Here is a 20,305-nt window from a genome sequence, read left to right on the forward strand (position 1 = left end):
CTGACTGCATTCTGTCTAGCAGAGCTGCTAGACGCAGCAAACATGTCATTAAGAGTCTGAAGCATTTCTACTCCACTCTTAATCATGTACACTTGCTTCTGCAAGTATTTAGAAAGACTGACAATAATATAGCAGCGAACTACCATATCTGCCCTTTCCTAATCTGAGAAATGCATCTTAGTTTCCGAAGACGCATCCTCTGCAGCTTGCTATGGCCCTCGCATTGTCAGAACAAATTTTAGCTTCCATGTTTTAGAACAATATCAAAAAAATTTCTTTTCACTTATTCATAGTTGGTACTATCTAGAGGTTTTCGACTCAAAATCATTTCTAAGATATTTTCTGAAAAACATATAAAGCACACAATTACAAACAAATAATGCAATAAACAAACGAAGTGCAAGTAGATTCTCATAACTACTCTTGTTTATTGTTAACAATCCTTCAGTTTATCTTTACAAGGCTTACGATGGGCAAGTCACTTGTAAAAACCAAAATTGTTATTTGGGCCTTCAGTGCCATTGCCAGAGCCTCGATGGGAGGGTTAACAATTTTACCAAAGTTGAACGTAATTAACCATTGTTTAATTTCAAAATTATCCTTAGTGTCTAAGCATTGCCGACGATGGGCCGTACAATACTTTACTAAAATTTTGAAATTATTAAGATTTAATCTAGTGAAATCTGATTATCCTTATCCGATGGGGCTTCAGCGATAACCATTTCACTAATAAACCCACAAATGGAGCCCGCAGGTTTTAAAATTAATTAATTTTTAAAACCTTCACCCATTCAACATTTTTGTTTGAGAATTTTCATAAGCCCTGTCGAATTCATTGTTTAATTTCAAAATTATCTTGAATAACTTAGTATTATCGACGATGAGCCGTACAATACTTTATTAAAATTTTGAAATTATTAAGGCCCGATAAAATCCAATCATGCTAATCCGTTGGGGCCTCACATGATTATTTTATTGATAGGCCCACAATGCGCCTGGAGGTTAAATTAATTTCTTAATTTAAATCTCCTCCCATAATTATTTAGGTCCAATCTAATAAAATCCAATCATGCTTATTCGATGGGACTTCACATGATTATTTTATTAATGGTCCTTATAATGCACTTGAAGATTAAATTAATCTCTTAATTTAAATCTCCTTCCATTCAACATAAGCAACATTTTCAAATTTCCAAGAATTATTTAATTGAGAGTATCCTTTGTTTGATTTCAAAAACTATATAAGCAAGAGCGCCGATAAACGTGCACTAAGCTTAACATAATTTTGAAAGCATTAAGGTCCTGAAATCCGGTCACTTTACGTCAGCGTGTGCTCCAAACAATCATGATACATGAATGTTGTATGCAGCGTGTGTTATTCCATGACCATTTCAGAAAACCCACAAATTACTAGCAAAATAAAAGGATTCTCTTAGGAAATTTTCTCTAATTATTTTTCTAGATTTAAATCATCCAAATAGCTGACTTAATTATTAATCTAGATTGCAACAATCATAATAATTATCATTTATGAGGATAATTTGAAATCAAAATAATTTCCATAACGATTATTTGTCTTGATGTTAATTATCCAAAATTAATTAATTCAATTATTAATCTAGATTTTTAATAAAAATCATAATAATTATTAATTAATTTCTTAGGATGATTTAAAATCAAAATAATCCCATAATAACTATCATACTAGTCGCTGAAGACATAATAGCTATTATGCTCATGCAATCATACAAGTTATGCAACAATATGGCACCACCTATTCTATATGGCATGTTATCGCAATAAAGCATGTTATCAATCATATAATTTATACCAATCAATAAAAGCATTAAACAATAAAATCTAATTACTTTAATCCATGACATTCCTATTTTAAAGAAAATAAAAAAAATGTTACAACTTTGGAATTCAACTTTCGCCTAGCCCACAGTATCTGTCTCAAGCCCCTTTAGGGTTTCATGGGCCCAAAAGCCCAAAGACCCAATCCTTTGGCGAGAAACCCTAGGACGCGAAAGAGGAACCCTAGCCGTCAGGTCTGCCGCGCCGTCACCCGAAGTCAAATCAGGCTGAAACTCCAGGGGAAGTACCGCCACGTAGAGACGAGTGCACCGCCGCCGGAACCACCCAAAAAGGTGGCCGGACGCTCCCTCACTCTCCCATTATTTTCCGGAGAGTGGCGGCCACTCTCATCCGCTTGTGGGGGCGCGTGGAGGAGCGTGGAGGCTCCAATGGCGGTGATCCACCCACCGTTGCGTTCGTCTTTCCTTCCTCTTTCTAACCATATATAGATCGTCCCGTTCCGAGATCGGGAAGTCCTCGAAAAGTCTCCGACAGTGATGACTGCGCATCTTAGATTTATGCGGAAGCGGTTTAGGACCTTAGTACATTGGTATGCTTACCGAATCATCCTTGTTTCACAATTACCTCTCGGTGCGCAGGTTTCGTGTAGAATCTTCCCTTGTAGGATTCCTCTTCACGAACAGCTCACCTCAGCGCCGCAACACGAACAACCTCCTTGAAGCTGGACTGTGACAGATCTTCCAAACTATCTCTCGAGGAGGAAGGGGAAGTGTGTGGGCACTGATTAGATTCAGAGCTTGCCTCTTTCTCACAAAAAAGATTTTTTTTTGGCTGATGACTTAAGAGGTACTATTTATATGGGTTCCAAGAAACCCTAGCTCATTGGGCTCTAGGTTCCTTGGGCTCTTCTCATACTAATAACCCATTTGGGCTTTAGTAAAAGAGCAAACCCAACAATTCATCTATCATGTTACAATCACATAAAAAGACATACCTTTCTTTTCCTTTTTCTTATTTTTTAAAAAATTTATGAGTCTCACTTTATTTATCTCATAATATAAGATATTTTTTCTCCTGTTATATGAAAGAAATAAAGCCCTAAATATAATCCATGTTTTGGTAAAATGTTAAAGTCATTATGTCTTTTGATGGATACTGTTCAGTCTTTAAATCAAGAGGTATATCGTGGCATTAATAGTTAATAGTAATACTTTAACACAGTTATGGTTATGCACTTTAGCTAAGGCTAAGACAATATGCTCATTCTCTTGACTTTGGTATAGTCCTAAATAGGGGTTGTAATTTTCAACACGATCCTGACAAGAAACAAGCATGATATGAAAATTTTATATTCAGGTTAATTTGTTTTAAATTCGTGTTGTGTTAATATTAGCAAAAGTCGATATGAAAAAATATGTAGTGATGTGTGTCAATCAGCCAAACAGAAATTGACGTTCATTAATCTTTTTATCATGTCATGTCAATCTGCATAGTAAATATACTTTGAGATTGACAGGTTATTGTTGTCATGTCTTATCAAATTGTATATAATAAGCAAGATATTTTGAGATTGCATGTTATTCATGTCGTGTTGTGTTAACTTGCAAAATAAATGAGTCATGTTCATGTTGAAAGTTTTAATCCGTTTTCAAATTTACTTAATGTCTGTATTGAGTGTATTTATATGGTGTCGTGTCAATTCTTTTCGTAACTGAACGTAAGATATTTTATAAAAACATGGAAATAAAATTTAATATATAAAGGAAGCTGGGCAATTGATTTTGATTTGCTGTTGTGGACTAAATTTCTTTAATCTTATTAGTTGCGATATATGTTGTTTATGTGCTTTTTTTTATATATCAACTTGTGTCCAGAGTCCTAACGAATTCAACTAATCCAGTTTCGGATTTAATTCTATCTGTTCTTTATCTTATAGAATTCCACTTTCACAAATATATAACAATGGATGGTTTAAATGTTGCACTTTCATCGTATTTTGATGTAATTATTGCATGAATATATTGATAGAAAAGATTGGACCAATGTTCCTCTAAAGCATATATGTTTGAAAAAATAAAAACAGAAAATGGCACGAAAAAAGTTTGTTGTCTTTGTACATCAGTTTCTTATCTTTAATGAAGACTAATTTGACGTTTTGCATAAATTGTGGAAGTTTTATTGTAAGTTACTAATTGATATTAATTGTGTATTACATGGATGACGTAGGCAAATGTATAATCTCCTTCACCCAAACATGTAGGGGTGTTAATGGTATACAACGTTGTTTTGTGTTTATCGCCCTCGAATGTCGTATCATCATAAGGATCTATCTTAGACTCTATATAATTGTGGCTTTATTTTCAAAATATATTTTCACAAAAAATGAAAACCCTTTCATTAAGAAAAAATATTATTTTTAACTTCATAAATTCTTTTTTTCTAACCTACATTTGGTTTTATTTTAGTTCTTAATTATTTTTTAGGAAAAAAATAGATATCCTAAAATTTATTAATAATTTGCATAATCAATTTTAGGTAATCATCACCAAATGGATGTATCAGGGTGTAGTAGGAGTCAATTTTCACCTTGTTCTTAAAGAAGGTTTCAAATTTAAACAAATTAATGGTGATTCCTGTGTTTTAAATAAAATTTTTGGGTTGTTGCAAATAGCAACTCCATTAGGTATTTGATTATATATTCATTTGGGAACAGTGGAAGTTATTGACGGAGAGACCAATATCTTGTCTTGGCAATGTCCAATGTGAGGTTGGAGTCAAATCAAACTATGACGTTAGGACTGATAGAGATAAGTAGAAAGAGTTGTGTCGTGACTAATAGTTATAGCTTTTAGGTAAGCGCTCGATCCAACACTTGGTATCAGAGTTGTGGTCATGGGTTCGATTCCTTGGGATGATACTTTGCAAAAGGCCGGTGTTGGGGGGATTGTTGGAAAGACCACTTGTTGGTCCTTGATGAATTCAAGAGGGGATGAATTGAATTTACTAAAATTTTGCGATTTTAAAAAAAAACACACACACACACAACTGCGATAAAATAAAGAGTAAAGGGAAGAAGTGACACATTTATTTTAGGGTTTATCATCTATCATTTAACATGACCATAAAAAATTTCCTACACACACAACATTTTGTGGGACCCGCAGCAAAAAAAAAAAAAACTTCGGCACGCAAAACGAATCTCTATAACATAACACAATCACTTTTCCTACAACATAACTCTTATAAAACCCTTTATTTTAACATGGAAAAACTCCAACGGGAGGAAAAAATCCACGACCCCAATTTGGATACCTCTATCTAATTGGAAGGCAAATCAACTATTGATCAATTCAAAGTACAATAATAGACCCTATTATACCCTTATAAAAAAATTAACTCAAAACCTCGCCCAAGTTTTCTGGAACCCTACCCCTAGGATTTTCATGAAGTCTACTCAAATTAAAATTGGTTACCTTGCTGGTTCTAAATAATAAGTAAAAAGGTACAAATAAAACATAATTGGTGGACTCAATGAATCTGCTCATGTGTTGGTTCCCAAATTATTTTGAATACGCCTTAAGAAGAAATACTCATAACATACTCACTGCACTTTTTCTGTTGAACGCTCAAAATACCTTTTTCTCTTGAATTCTCAAAAACTTTTTTCTTTTGAATGCTTAAAAACATTTTTATCTTGAATGCTCACCCACACTTTGAACAAGGACTCAAGGTATGTATTTATAAACCTTTTCCCAAAATCAAATCCTATATAAAAATATCAAGATTATCATGATTTTTTAGAAAACTTTCCAAAAATGTTTCAAAAAGGAAAATAAAATCAAAATCTTCAAATTAACTTTCCAAAAAATAGATAAAAAAATTTCAAAGAGGAAATCAATCTCAAATTAACATTTTCTTTTTCAAATCAAAAACCAAATCTTAAAATCTATTTGGATTAAAAATAAAACTTTTAAATCTTCTATCATGAATTTCTAAAATTTTAAAGATTATAACCCAAGGCATGATTAGGATTCACCTCATCCAACCATTATATAAAATCTAAGATTTTACTTGCATCCTTGATCTTCACAATTTTATGACAATTGTGTTGCATTCTCTTCATCATAATTCATCACAAATTACGTCATACAACAACTTTTCAAAAACTAAACAAACTGTTAGATAAGTTGACTTCACTTATTTGTTATCATCAAAATTAGATAAGGTGTGGGACCCAACACTAACATCCTGCATTGGCAAGGCCCTGTGTAAGGTCGAAGTCAAATTGAACCACGTAGCTTGGGTTGGTAAGGGTAAGTAGAAAGAGTTGTTCCCTAACTAACAACTATAGATTTGGACTAGTGGTAAGCATTCGATCCATCAGTCATCAGACTGTTATGGTCAAAATGACTCTAAATATTATAGGATTAACAAGCTATCACAAGTCAATTAGATTTAGATCATTTGGTTGCTATCATAGTCAAAATGAGTCTCTATTGAAAACAAAGAGTCAGCGACCCAAGAGTTGTTTGGTGTAGTGGCGACCTAGTTAAATAATAAGAGTTGACTTGCTCAAAGGATAACAGGTTCGATTATTGAGAGTTGTAATTCATGTGGATGGTGGAGAGTCTTAAACTCAAAACCGGATTAAGTAGACTTGTTAGGGCTTTCAACATTGGTTGATATCTACCACAAAAATAAAATAAAGAGTTAGAGTTAGCATACCATCATAGCTAAGCTACTTTTTTTTAAAAAAAATGATGGAAACAAATTACAAACCAGAACAAAGTCTAGGCCGTGCAAAACCCATAAGGTCTCTGTTCAAAAGAGTGAGGCATTCCTCATGAGGGTCCATAAACACCTGCAATTCCCAATTCGGGTAGATGTTGCCTAACCTAACTAGTTTATCCGCAACCATATTTCCTTCCCTATAACAATGTGAAATTTTGGTTCTCCAAGTCCTACCCAGCAACTCTCTGACCCTGTTAACCAAGGGGTCCAAAGGATGATGAGCCTCACACCCACTAGAAACCATGTGAATGGCCACTTGAGAATCACTCTCAATCCATAGCTGATGAATGCCCATATCCTAGGCTATCTCAAGACCATGCATGAGGCCCCAGACCTCAGCTCTAGTACAAGTACCAACACCAAGGTTTCTACAGAAACCCTTCATCCAGTTCCCAGCCGCATCTCTTAAGACCCCACCACAATTGGAGCTTCTGCCGCCCTGAAGACACGAGCCGTCAACGTTAACCTTGCACCACCCATCTTTCGGAACCATCCACTGAATAAGCTGCTCCTCTCTGGCCTGAACTTGGAGACGCTGAGGATGAAGAACTTTGTGAGCTTCCTCCCAGCAAGATACGTACACCTTAGCCCTTATAATAATGGAATCCTGGGATGTTGATTTACCCTAAAAAATGAAGTTATTGCGGTCCCTCCACAAAAGCCAGCAAAGGACACCAAAAAGCTCCCTCCACGCGTAATTATGAACTGTATCAAGGCTCCAAGATTTTGGATGAGCCACAGTTCTGGATGGATTGCGAAGAAACCTGGCCATCTTAACTCAGGATCAAAGATTGTCCACATCCCCTTGCTCCAGTCGCAGTCCCGAAAGGTATGAATAATGCTCTCAGTACCCCTTCTACACCTAGGGCAGAGATCATCCTCCGCCATATGCCTGAGGGATCTCCTCTCATTAGTCATGAGCTTATTACCAATGGCCAACCACAAGAAAGTTTGTACCCTCTTAGGGCTCTTCCATTGCCAGGCTTTCTCTGTTATACTGCTTCCACAATCACTGCTGGACCTGGTAAGCATGTAGTACGCTGACTTCACGGAGAAAAGGCCATTCGCGGACAGACCCCGGGTCACAAGGTCCTCCCTTCTATCCGGGCTGGGAGTCATAACACTGGCAATTTGTGCGCACGTCGCTGGGGTAATGAAAAAGGACAGAAGGTCCCAGTCCCACTGCCCTTGCGTGTTAACAAACTTATCAACCGACCAAAGACGGGCTTCCTCCGGCACATGCACACCATCTAAAGTCGTAACCTGGACATTAGGAGGAAGCCATCTATCCTTCCAAAAGCTGGTGCGCGCTCCATTGCCAACCTGAATCCTGGACCCTTCAAGGACTTTAGGCCAGATTCGAGTGACTCCTCTCCACAGATTTGAGGATTGCACATGGGGTTTTACCTCAGGTATAAGATCGTCGCCGACTTTATATTTGTTCCCGAGGACACGCGACCTACTTCTTTTTAGTAGGAGGCTTCAGAGATAAAAATATTAATATAATTTTAAAACGATTTTTTTGTTTTTATAAATTTAATTTAAAAATAATCAACACATCTCTGTCAAAAAATAAATAAATAACAATACAATTATAAAACAACAACAATTAAATGAATTAAGAAAACTAACGAATTGAAGGTTTATGTTGTGACATTTTGCTTGCATGTGACTTTTGGTATGAAATTGTAACCATCATACATAATGTTGCACTAATGTGTAATTAATTTCTCTATTTATTCTTGGAGTCTTATATAAGAACATGTATCCCATGAAAAATGAAAAATAAGAATTGATGATATTCTCCAACTTTTTTAAGAGATCATGCTTTAATCTTTGTGCTTTAGCACTTCTATGCTGGACAGTGGACACCCACAAAAACAATTTTTAATGAGGAGTTTTATGAACAAATTTTCTATTGAAGTCAAGTGTTCATGTGCTCTAGTGTATGCATAGAGCATAAGAGCTCTTTGATGTAAATTCAATAATGAATTTTTATTTGAATTATTTAAAAAATCTTTTCGATGTATAGCGTATGAAATTTCATGTTTTTCAATATTATCGTTGTGTAATTTTTGTTTTGTTTAAATAATATGTCATATTTCATCATTCTTTATTCTGCTGTTTTTGTTGTGCTTTTATTATTTTTCTCTTAGAATGAGTTTTTCTTTGGGTATTACAGCCTTCTTAGAGGTTTTGTTTAGCCTTTGTTATTAGTAACGGGAAACGAATATCGTGTAACATGATATAAATTTTTTTATCTATTGATCCATTGGTTTTCACGCTAGCCTTTTTTATTTTGTTTTTATTACGTGTATAGGATGGGACCTACATCTATTTTTGTTTTAGGAGAAAAATTATTTTGATTCTTGTTACGTGAGGATAGCTTTACCCTATTAGTAATTTAGGCTTAGCCATGGTAATTGGTAAGTTATATGAAAGTGTTGATCACCTAAAAAAGAATCGAGTAGAAGAGAAAGATAATTTGCTTACCAACAAAAAGAAGTGAAAGATAATTTCACTTTATTAAATAATTAATAATCTCAATAAGCCTAATTAACAATGATAATAACCAAACTTACAACAAATTTAAGGGTATATTATTTTCTCATCAACATAAAATAAAAAAAGGATTTGGTGTTTGTAAAGGATATAAAATTATGTCTTTTAAAGTAAGAGAAAGAGATACATAACGAAAATTATGCAGAGAGAAAATAAATGATTTTTTTAATTTAATTTTAAATAAAAATACTAGTTTTAACTAAAATAATCATCCTTTAAAAAGGCTAACATTTTTTCTATAAAAAAATATCTCTACTAACTCCATAATTATGTCTAATGAAAGGTATTTTAGGAAATTTTTTATTTTATTTCTTGTTATATGAATTTTATCAAAACGCATTCGTTAATTTCTCTAACTCTCGGAATGATATAATTTTGGAATCGATGAAGATAATTTTTTCTCATATTGATGGAAAAACGAAAAACCTTAAATTTAATTTAATTTTTTTTTAATCTTATTCCATTAAAACTTAAGGTAAATAATTTGGGGAAGGATATTGTGACAATCAAGTTGTGTTACTACCAAGTGACTACCAATCAATCTCACCGTTAGATCGATTATGTTGATCTAACGGTTATATTTATTTTCATCTTTGTACGGTCATGATTCCCCATATTTAAAGTGAAAACATTAAATATGGAAAATCATAACCATACAAAGGTGAAAATAAATATAAAGTATTAAATTTGGGGAATCATAACCATACAAAGATAATCGATCTAACGGTAAGATTGATTGGTAGTCACTTGGTAGTAACACAACTTGGTTTTCACAATATCCTTCCCCAAATAATTTAGCCATAATTCATTAGAACGGCGTGTCGTGGAACTTGAAGTGGAATGCCGTTTAAGCGTTCTACGAAAAGGCCAAAACAAAACCCTTACCTTCCAAATCTTGTTCCTTCTGGTAGCTTGGCACGACAAGCATGGCGTCGTTCGTGTCTCTGAAATCGACGATATTCGACAGAGAAGAGAAAAAACAGTGCGTTTTCCGATTCTCTTCTTCCTTTTGAGTTCCATAACCTAAACTCATCTTCAATTCCATTTCCAATCGCAGGCAGTATCAGGCACATATACGAGGCCTCAATGCATACGATCGCCACAAAAAATTCATCAACGATTACGGTACCATTCATACATCGAATCATTACCTCTTTTTTTTCCCGGGATAATTCAGTGCTTCTTTGTTGTAATGTGAAATCGTGACACGTGTACTTTATAGAATATTTGGTGAGCTTGTTGGTGATATTTTGTTTTGATTTTATCATGCTTTGAACCGATTTCATCGTTGGATAATGTCTATGGGTGTATGTATTGTCAGGAAAGTACTTATTTTTTTTTTCCTGTTAAAGTTTTTCTGTTTCGTATTCTTATTTTTAATAGTTGTTTCTAGGGATGTGATGGGTCGAACCGAACCGGATTTTTTGAAAAACTGAACCGAATTGGTTTAAATGGTTCGGTTCGGAAGTGGTTCAGGTGGAAACGGTTCGGAACCGGTTCGGATCGATCCTCTTTTGAAAAGAATAAAAAATTTAAAATTTAAAAAATAAAGTTATAAAAATCAATTTGGTTCGGTTTGAAAACGGTTCGGTTCGGAAACGGTTCGGTTCAAAATGGTTCGGTTCATGAACTGGTTCTTTAAAAACCGGTTCGTTTCATGAACTAATTTTAAAAAACCGGTTATTTTAAGGGCAGTTCGGTTTATGGTTCAGTTCAGTTTTTTGGTTATTTTGCACACTTCTAGTTGTTTTGGTTGTGATTTTGTTTGGGAATGGACATTTGGGAATTAATCAAATTTCGAGAGCTTGATTTGGTTGTGTCCTAATTGTCCTACAGCAAAAGGATGATGAACAGTCTCCTCCACTTAGAAGGAAGGAGGCTACAGTCATCCTCAAATTCCAATACCCCTTGTTAGTAGGGACAGTGACCAAAGTGCCACGAGTGGACAAAAACATTACCAGACTGCCACGCTAACAGTAAATTTTGCCAAAATGCCACGCGGCATAATTCGCTACCCAGTGTAGCGAATTATGCATGCAAGTAATTCGCTACACAGTGTAGCGAAATATGCCACGTCAGAATGTACAGAACAAAAAATGCCACATGTCAAATTTTGAGAAATTTGCTACATAGGGTAGCGAATATCTCAAAATTTGACATGTGACATTTTTGGTTCTGACGTGGCATATTTCGCTACACTGTGTATGTGTAGTGAATTATGCCGCGTGGCATTTTGGCAAAATTTACTGTTGGCGTGGCAGTCTGGTAATTTTTTTGTCCAAACGTGGCAAAGTGGTCACTGTTCCTTGTTAGTAACTGCACCAGTGATTTTTTCTGCTGTTTGCTAGTTCCAATTCAAGAAAGAAGATGGTCTAGGCTCTAGAGACAAGTTTGGTTGTATTCTTCTTCTGTCTTCCTTGACTTAGTGATGATCACTGATCACAATTTGTTAATGGGTTTGTAACCGCCAAATGGGAGGCTTAATTTGAATTGTTATGGCCTGATGGTGGCATCTTTCTTTTGTTTTTATTTTCCGTCGGTAGTTTTTGGCAGACTACAATGGCGTAGTTTTGTCCATGTAGTAGACTCCACCTAGAGAGAAAATGCTTCTGTTGCTGTTGCCATTGTTGTTCTGATGGAAGTTTTTATTGTTAGTTAACTGCAAATCTGCTATCCATGAAATTCGAGCTTAATATTTTTTTTTTTCAGTTTAACTGTATTATTTTCAACCAGAAACACTTCTAAGATTTATTTTCTGTTCCTGCAGTTAGTTTCTATGGGAAAGAAAAACCTTCAAACTTAAAGTTGCCTATTAAAACAGATCAAGATACACTAAGAGAAGGATACAGGTAAGTTTGTTATCTTGCCTTATATAAACTGAATCAGGTAGGAATTTCTTTCATAATATTGCTGGAGCTTTGTCTCATCTGCTTTAACATAAGGAAATAAGCCTTCCCTCCTTTTTTTTTTTTTCCTTTTAAATTTTATTTATTTTCCTAACTCTCTATTGCCTTTTGTAGTGGCCACCACTTGTAGCTTTTTAAGGTTTTCTTATGATATCATAATATGTTTTCGTTCATTCTGCAAAACTTTCATAGTAATTATGGGCTTCTATCATTTGCTGCTTGTGCAACTCTATTGAAACTATTGTGAATATGAGTACTTTTTCCACCCTACTTAAGATCCTTTCGGAGCTTCCATTATGAATATCTTTTTATTGTTGGGAAAAACATTTTGCCTTCCTCCCTTATCATCTCTTCTCTCAACTTTACTTTTTCTGTGTCAGAGTGTTAATGTTGTTAATCCAAATGTATTGCTAGATTCATACGTTCAGAGGAAGATGATATGAATCCATCATGGGAACAAAGGCTGGTGAAGCGTTATTATGATAAGCTTTTTAAGGAGTATCCTTTGCAAACATATTCATTTTTTTAACTAAAATTATTTATAGGTAATTTTTTTAAAATTATGTAATATTGGCATTGAGATTTAATTATAAACTTGGTTAAATTAGTTGGTGGAACGAATGTGAACAATGCATGTGTAAGAGCTAATTTATAATGCATTATATCTAAAATATCTTATATGAAAGCATATAAAAAATTATTATTGGGTTAATTTCCCTTTTTTTAAGAGTTGAAGTAAACCTGTAATCTCTTTGCTAATGGAAACTAAGACTAGGTAGATACTAGATGCTGTCATTACTTCTGTGAGCTGTCCTTCCAGTACTATCATGTGTTATCGTATTCAGCGTGAACTCATTTGGCTCATCCCATAGAGCAACACAACCTCATACACCAGGGGTTTATAAATGTATATTTGACGAATCTTGTTTAATTTGTTCACATTGACCATTAAAGTAGTTGTGGCCTTGCCTTGAGTTTGTTGTGCACAGGTTTGTTTTTGGAAAAGAAAGAGTGTTCTTTATGTGATTTATTATGGTTTGAGACCAACTAATTTTACTGTTATTGAATTTAACTGTCCTTGTCTGCTTGTTACCTTAAATCCTTTTAAGATACTGCCTTGCTGACATGTCACAGTACAAGAGTGGTAAGGTAATTACTTGTTAGTTATGGAATGTATTTATGCTATACTGCTAAATATTGCAACCTTTTATGCTTAATTTATGACTAAAACCCTGTATTGGTCTTCAGGAGATAGGGTCAGTATCAGTTGAGCCCTTGACAAATTTTTTCTATCGGTTTACTTCCTGAGAGATTATATTGCCCTCAATCGAGTCATTCTGTATACATCCAGCTGAAGCAAACAAAATGTACTGTAGGACTCAATCTATTAAGGGCATAATTCATGCTTACCCTATCTCTTTGGACAATCAAAATAATGGGTATTTTTGTTCTAGTTTTGGTGAATCACACTGGCACCTATGGGTAGTAATTCATAACCTGTTCCTCCACCTTTCTGCCTAAGCAAGGAGGTGGGTGGTACTAGATGTGTAGGACCTGTAAAGGTTCCTGCATTGGTCTATCTTAGCTTATTATGTCTTGCAGGCTAAACTAAAATCTTGGTGTGAATATTTCCATTGTTCAACTCCTGGTTAAAAAGCATTGTAATATTTGTTTTTAATATCCTTTTCTTAAAGATAACAGCAGTTGATTAGTATTATTGTATTGTAAAGTGTAAACTATTTGAAATTCATTTGAAGATAGAAGGGGTTTTATCTTCATTTTCATTGGATGTTGGTAAAAGAGGGTTTTTATTAAGTCTAAAAGCTCATTTTATGTAAAGTACATGTTTAAAGATCTTACGGTGATAGATTGCATTTTCTTTGTAGATTGGTCTCAGATGGAGGACAGAGAAGGAAGTCATATCTGGCAAGGGTATTGGTTATTCTTTCACTGCCTAGTTTTACTTTTATCCCATTACTCCCTTCTGGCGTCTCACTAGAACTATTTCAGAAAATAAGTGCTCTCTAGTTTGTGTTCTTTCTGTAGGCTACTTTCAAGTGTTATGCAAAGGAACTCATTCATTAAAATTAATGTCTGATTTATTAAAGGTTAATCGAGTTTCACCTACTTTGTACTTGCAATAGAATTTTAATCATTTGATCAACTAATCTTTTGAATATCCAAATATTCTCTTACTGATCTGTTTAGTAGAAATATGCACACCTTTTTAGTTAAATAAAAAAATTGAAAACTTAGAATTTGTTGGTTTTAAAAGGATCCTCTATTTAGGATATTACTTTTTGTGGATTTGTAGGCCTTTACTCCCCAGTCCCCACTTTGTTTTTTTGTCTTTTTTATAGAAGAAATTTCAAAAAAAAAAAAGAAGTACAACTAGGGGAAGAAGAAACATGTTTTTAGACACTGAATTTCCATGCCTTAATCCCCCTTCATTCTTAGCCCGACAACGGATCTCCTAAGTCATAACTAACAAGATGATCTCTTCTCTCTATGCTCACACCTGATGAAAGAAATCCCTCCACTTTCACGGTATTAAAAAAATCAGAGATAGTAGATAGGAATATTAACCAAACAGGTTTGGAATTGGATAAGGGCAAATCCCAAAAAGAACATTTAGGATTATGATCTAAAATGACTCCCAAGTAAGAGGCCATTTCAGAACCTGACAACCAGCCAAATTCTCATAGGCAGAAAGAAATTGATTCTCGGAGTTCAAAACAGCACTTCATAGTCATTCCTCAATCTTGATCTCCTATCCTCTTGTTCCAAAGAAAGAGCCTCTTTCAATTCTAATTTGTGTGGAGAGTAAGACTCTCTTTGAATCTGATGGAACTGAAATTTGTATTACTGAAGATCAATGGAGAACAGCTCCTTACAGGGATTCAGAAATAGAAAATTGCAGAAAAACAAAAAAAATTCTATATATCTGCCAACTTAGAACCTCTTCCCCCTTCCTAACCTTTTAGCTTAATTCATGCCTACCTTGCACTATGCATCCTTCTTTCTAATATTCTCATTTTTCCTTAACTGAATTCCAACCTTCCGCTACTCCTTGCTAGCTCAACAATCACTTATGGTCAACACTTAACAAGAATATTCCCTTTATTTTCTATTCTGTCCTCAGCCTTGTGTATTGTCCTTCTACTTCCCATCCCTTTTCTTGTTGCATATGCTTCAGTAAATGGGTCATCAGAATCTCTTATGATACCCGAAAATATTTTAATTCCAGTTTTCAAACTTCTTCATAAACATTTTTGTGTACAAACATTTTAAACATAACTCTGGCAAGTCATATAGACTTTTACTGTAGTAAATCATGCTTACACAAACTAGAGTTCAATATTTGTTCATTTGCTTGTCCCATTCTGTAGAAGTAATTGTCTTTAATTTGTTCTTTAGTTTAGAATCCTGCTCAATTTTAAAATGAATTGGTTAAATAACTTTGCAGGCCAGTTCATATGTGGTAACAAGCATTGCAATGAGAAAGATGGATTAGCAAGCTATGAGGTACGTTTTTCTTCCTATTACCATTAATCAATTGATTTCACTAGTCTGCCAGAGAGGGCGATGAAATCAAGATAGTCCAAATGGGGGAGGACAAGACAGAAGACACATTAGGAAAAACCATTAAGAAGGAATGCGTTGTGCTCCTTGTTAGAAATGTGTATCATTATGTTTAGTTTCAGTGCAAGTGTCTAGGTTCATTGTGTCATCATGTAAATATAGTCAACATCAACATCAACAACACTTTTATCCCAAATTAATTGGGGTCGGTGGTAGATGAACCCAAATAAAAGATACGAAAAGGTTGAAAAAAGATAAAAAATAAAAATAAATAAATAAAATAATATATATATATATATATACATATATATATATATATATATAAAAGTGATAAAAGAAGGGGAAAAGAAGAAGAGGGGGGAGATGAAGAGGAAAAAGGACTAAAAAGGGACCATCTGGAATATAGGAATAACAACGGATCTAACTTTCCACCATGCTTATAGCTTTTCTCCATTTTGTTCTAAGGCACACCGTCCACCAATCTATATCCCAATCCATTAAGTCTTGCTTTACTACCTTTCCCCAAGTAAGTTTCGGTCTACCTCTACCTTTCTTTGTGCTTCGCTCTTGGTAACAAACTTTTGTTCTTACGGGAGCATCCAGGGGCCTTCTCATTATGTGCCCAAACCACCTCAATCTATGTTCTCTCATCTTTTCAGCCACCGGTAGTACTCCTACCTTTCGTCGAATATCTTCATTTCTCATTTTATCCATCCTCGTATAAGTTATAACCACACACATCATGTAAATGTAGTAATTAGGAAAAGTGTATCTTTGTGTGTATTATATTCATTATATATTGACTCCATAGTGTAGTCGAGACACATGGTTTTTCAGCATATGTTTCTCTTGGAACACTATTCTTTATTGATCATTCTATCAGCAGCTTCGGCTCTGCTAGAGGGGTGAGGAGATGTCATTTGTGTATAATTCATTAGATGTTTTCACTCCTTTATACCATTTGCTTCATATTACAGGTGAACTTTTGTTACTTTGAAGCTGGAGAAAACAAACAAGCCCTAGTTAAATTGGTAACTTGTGAGAGGTGAGTCAATGTGAGACTATGCTTGTTTTGTTGCTTATGCCATTGTTTTCATACGTAATGAAAATTCACATGTAGCTTTTAAGTTGGCATTCTACAAATAAACTTTAGAACGATGCTTCCTAATCATATCTGTTAAATGCTTGCTCGCCTTCTGGTTATTGCTATACACTGTCATGTTTTTGAATTTTAAACACATTTACTTCAAGGGATTTGCTTTTCTATGCCCATGCAAATAGTCCAAGTTTGTTACTTTTTTTGAATCCTGTTTTGATAATTGCGTGAGACGTCAACTGCATCACTCGGGAAATGTCAGTATAAATGGCCCTTTGAAAAAGAATTATTGTTAATCTGTCTGCTGTTCTTTTGTTTTATGAAAATTATGTTTTGTTCATGATTGAGTACCTTTCGAAGTGATTGGTTGTTTGAGATTCCATTGAAAGTTTTTCTTAATCTCTCTCTGGCTTTTAAAATTACCTTCAAACATCAATGCAACTGTGCTAGTGCAATTTTATGGGATCTGATACAGAATCAATGTAAGATTGCCTGTATTTAACAAAACTGGTTTCTAAGTTCAATGATGTAATTGTCTCGTAAATATTAACAAATTTGTAAATTGATACCAGAAAGTTGTTTCTACAACAATACCTGAACAAAAAGCAATTTCACTCAGGCACTTCTTGATAACATTCCCAAGCATAAAACTGATTCTTCCAAAAGCAATTCTTGCAAAAGTAATTTTCTTCAAAATTTTGAATTTTGCTACAAATCCCAATCTTACACTGACATTTTGGATGTAAATTTGAAGATTACCTACTTTTGACATATTCATTGGAAGGTAATTTTGTAGAATCCTTTTTTAAAATTGAGGAAAATTTTCTGTCTCTTTGGGACTTTGGGTGAAAGTTTCTCATTTTAAGGCAATAAGGGTTTTGTGTCAACTATTATTTATTGACTGTTGTGTGGCAAATCAAATTTCTGTTTCATTTTTTTTCTCAGTTATTTTTGAATAGATGTGCACAGAAACTTAACTACAAGAGGAAGAAAGAGAAGGAGCAATTAGAAAAGAGACTACAAGAACAAGATGGAAGAAAGAGGTGAGAACATTGCTCCCACAAACCCTTTCGTGTTTTTTCACTTCTTATTGACTAGAAAATATGGAGATTGAGTCCTTTAAATTTTAGGAGTCGTTCAAAGAGCGACGATGATCTGGATGAGTTCCAAGAAAGCAAGGAGAGAAGGAAGAAAGGTTTGAAGCTGCTCTATTTTTACAAGTGGATGGCCATTCTTACATCATGACTTGATAATCTCTGTATTTTCAGTTTAGCATTTGTTTATGTTGCACGATAGACCTGGTTATTTTAGCAATTTAACATTTTTTCTGGAACAAATAAAAAAAAGCTGATGTTGAAAAAAACACCAATTTTTGTGCTTAATAATACAGTAATTAATTCATTCAACGATGGCTTGACAGTGCATGTCATATATTTTAGTAGGAGGGCCTGGCTTTAGAATGATTAATCAATTCAGGTTATTTTCTTAAATAGTGAAATTGTTTGTTGAGATTGACTCTGTGTAACAATAATTTGTACACTGTATGATGTTTTAGAGATGACTGAAAAGCCTTCAAAATGTGCGTGGATCTGAGGTTATTGTAGCTTTTACTTATAGAAGCGTATTTGATTTATCTTTGGTTATTGGCTTTGCCTCTTTCGTGAAGGTTGTCAACGTGTCATCATCAATTCTTTTGTTACTTAAGATATAGGTCCAGATAATGTACCAAAAAAAAAAAAAAAAAGATATAGGTCCGAAGAGCAGCTTGGTTAGAAAACTATAAAAGGCCTTTACTGTTAATAAGAAAGCTTACGTAATAGTTACTACAATGATGTGACTCCTTGTTTACCATTAGCATAAAAATTTTACACTGTAGTAATGGATCAAATTTAAACATATTTTTGTACTCTTTGATTTGCAAGGTGAAATTTTGGGTTCATCTTTTAAGCATGATGATGCCAGCACACTTTGCCTGCTCGACTTGCTTCTTTGTAGTTTATTCAAATGATTGGAAATCCTTTTTCTTCTCTAGAAATCCTCTGTCCCAACATTTAATTGTCTGATATAAGCATAAACTTTCTTTAACATGTATTTACAGGGAAAAAGGCTTTGATTTCAGCCAGTGATCATATAATTGATGATGATGATGATGATGATGATAACTTAGATGAGTTTCTTGAAGGGATGTTTCCCTGATCTTAGCTGATTGATTGCTATACCCGATCCTGACACCAAAGCTGAGCAGATAGAGAAGGTGAGGCAGTGATGGGGGCAAGCGGGTGATCTGCAGGTGGATGCCTAAAACACTGGAATGTGGTGACCATGAATGCTTTGGACAAAAATATTACCGTTTACATTTTCTAACCCCTCAGAATATTGTGCAGACTATAATTGTAAAATATGGTAGGCAAGTTTGTATTCTGTACATCTTGTATAGCATCCCTTTTCATAATGTCAATTATGAAAATTGCAAAGACACAAGTACCAACTGTTATCCATATATCAGGCGTAAAATATTGTGGAAATTATGATTATTAGGTGACCAAAAATGCTGCTTAACTATTTGGAAACTGGTATTATATTTCCCCTCTTAAACACTGTTCTTTGCTTGATAAATCCGCATGTTTGTGTTACTTTCATGCGGCATGCTTTGGGCAACTTTCTATGACCTTTCCCTAGGTGAAGAATCCCAAACAAATTCGATGTTTATATCAGTAATTAGCATGTGCTTGGGCTTGTTACTTGTCTTCCAGATTTGCAATTTCTATTTTATATTTGAAAGCTTCGTCTCCATGCATTAATCTTTTGAAGTTTTTCATTCCTTGCTCCTTTCAAGATCACTGTTCACGGTGATACTCACGGGTGCGTTTCATAACTTTTTTATCCATACGACGCGATGATTGTTTAAAGGAAAAGTTCACTAATGTCCCTGTGGTTTGCTTCATAATCACTTATGTCCCTGTGGTTTTTTTCCTATCGCATATGCCCCTGTGCTTTGTAAAAAATAAGAAACCAAAGGGGTATATGTGATAAAAAACATACTCTTTTACAAATCACAATGGCATATGTGATAAGAAAAAAATCACAGGAGCATAAGTGATTCTGAAGTAAACCACATTGGTATTGGTGAACTTTTCCCTTGTTTAAATTGAGGACGCTATTATCAGCAATAACTTTAGTCAAATGTGTCACTTTCTATACAAAAGATTTTCCTTTTTGAGTGTATGTTGTCTTGTGGACAATAAAAAAGCGATACACCTAATATTTTTTGCTGTTTTCCATTTTTACCTACACTATCTGTCAGTTTTACTTTTGTCTGTACAGTTTCTTCCTATTTTTGTCCTTGGCGAGTTTGATTACTAGTTAGTGACCTATCACGTCATAGTTTACTTTAATCATCCATTTTCCGAAATATGATTTTCGATTTTATTACATACAAATGGTGCTGAGTTTACACGTTTGTCTTTTGGCTTATTGCTTAACTTTATTGGTCTGAACCACACGTTTTCTAACTTGCATTAGGTTGCTAACATGCATATTATTGCATTTA

General features: G+C 34.4%; 2 protein-coding genes across 2 annotated transcripts; one reads left to right on the plus strand and one right to left on the minus strand.

Moving 5' to 3' along the window:
• Nucleotides 1–6,589: 6,589 nt before the first annotated feature.
• On the minus strand, nucleotides 6,590–6,904 carry LOC133314954 (uncharacterized). Its single transcript, XM_061516504.1, has one exon. The coding sequence runs from the start codon at nucleotides 6,902–6,904 to the stop codon at nucleotides 6,590–6,592; it is 315 nt and encodes a 104-aa protein (XP_061372488.1).
• A 3,136-nt stretch (nucleotides 6,905–10,040) lies between these two features.
• LOC133314962 (uncharacterized) lies at nucleotides 10,041–19,293 on the plus strand. Its single transcript, XM_061516509.1, has 11 exons — nucleotides 10,041–10,153; nucleotides 10,229–10,296; nucleotides 11,939–12,020; nucleotides 12,492–12,575; nucleotides 13,187–13,226; nucleotides 13,964–14,009; nucleotides 15,544–15,602; nucleotides 16,637–16,704; nucleotides 17,715–17,798; nucleotides 17,886–17,950; nucleotides 18,854–19,293. The coding sequence occupies exons 1-11, from the start codon at nucleotides 10,098–10,100 to the stop codon at nucleotides 18,949–18,951; spliced, it is 750 nt and encodes a 249-aa protein (XP_061372493.1). The 5' UTR covers nucleotides 10,041–10,097; the 3' UTR covers nucleotides 18,952–19,293.
• The last annotated feature ends 1,012 nt before the right edge of the window (nucleotides 19,294–20,305 follow it).

Source organism: Gastrolobium bilobum, unplaced genomic scaffold, assembly GCF_033153095.1.
Source record: "Gastrolobium bilobum isolate Gb01-03AN ecotype WA unplaced genomic scaffold, APGP_CSIRO_Gbil_v1 utg6435, whole genome shotgun sequence".
Classification (NCBI taxonomy): Eukaryota; Viridiplantae; Streptophyta; class Magnoliopsida; order Fabales; family Fabaceae; genus Gastrolobium; species Gastrolobium bilobum.

What these genes read in the sequence shown, in the direction of transcription:
- LOC133314954 (XM_061516504.1), bottom strand. Translation starts at nt 6,904, where the DNA reads ATGGGCATTCATCAGCTATGGATTGAGAGTGATTCTCAAGTGGCCATT.
- LOC133314962 (XM_061516509.1), top strand. Translation starts at nt 10,098, where the DNA reads ATGGCGTCGTTCGTGTCTCTGAAATCGACGATATTCGACAGAGAAGAG. An exon ending in GACAGAGAAGAGAAAAAACA is followed by an intron (nt 10,154 to 10,228) that starts GTGCGTTTTCCG and finishes TTCCAATCGCAG; the next exon opens with GCAGTATCAGGCACATATAC. An exon ending in GGAAGTCATATCTGGCAAGG is followed by an intron (nt 14,010 to 15,543) that starts GTATTGGTTATT and finishes ATAACTTTGCAG; the next exon opens with GCCAGTTCATATGTGGTAAC.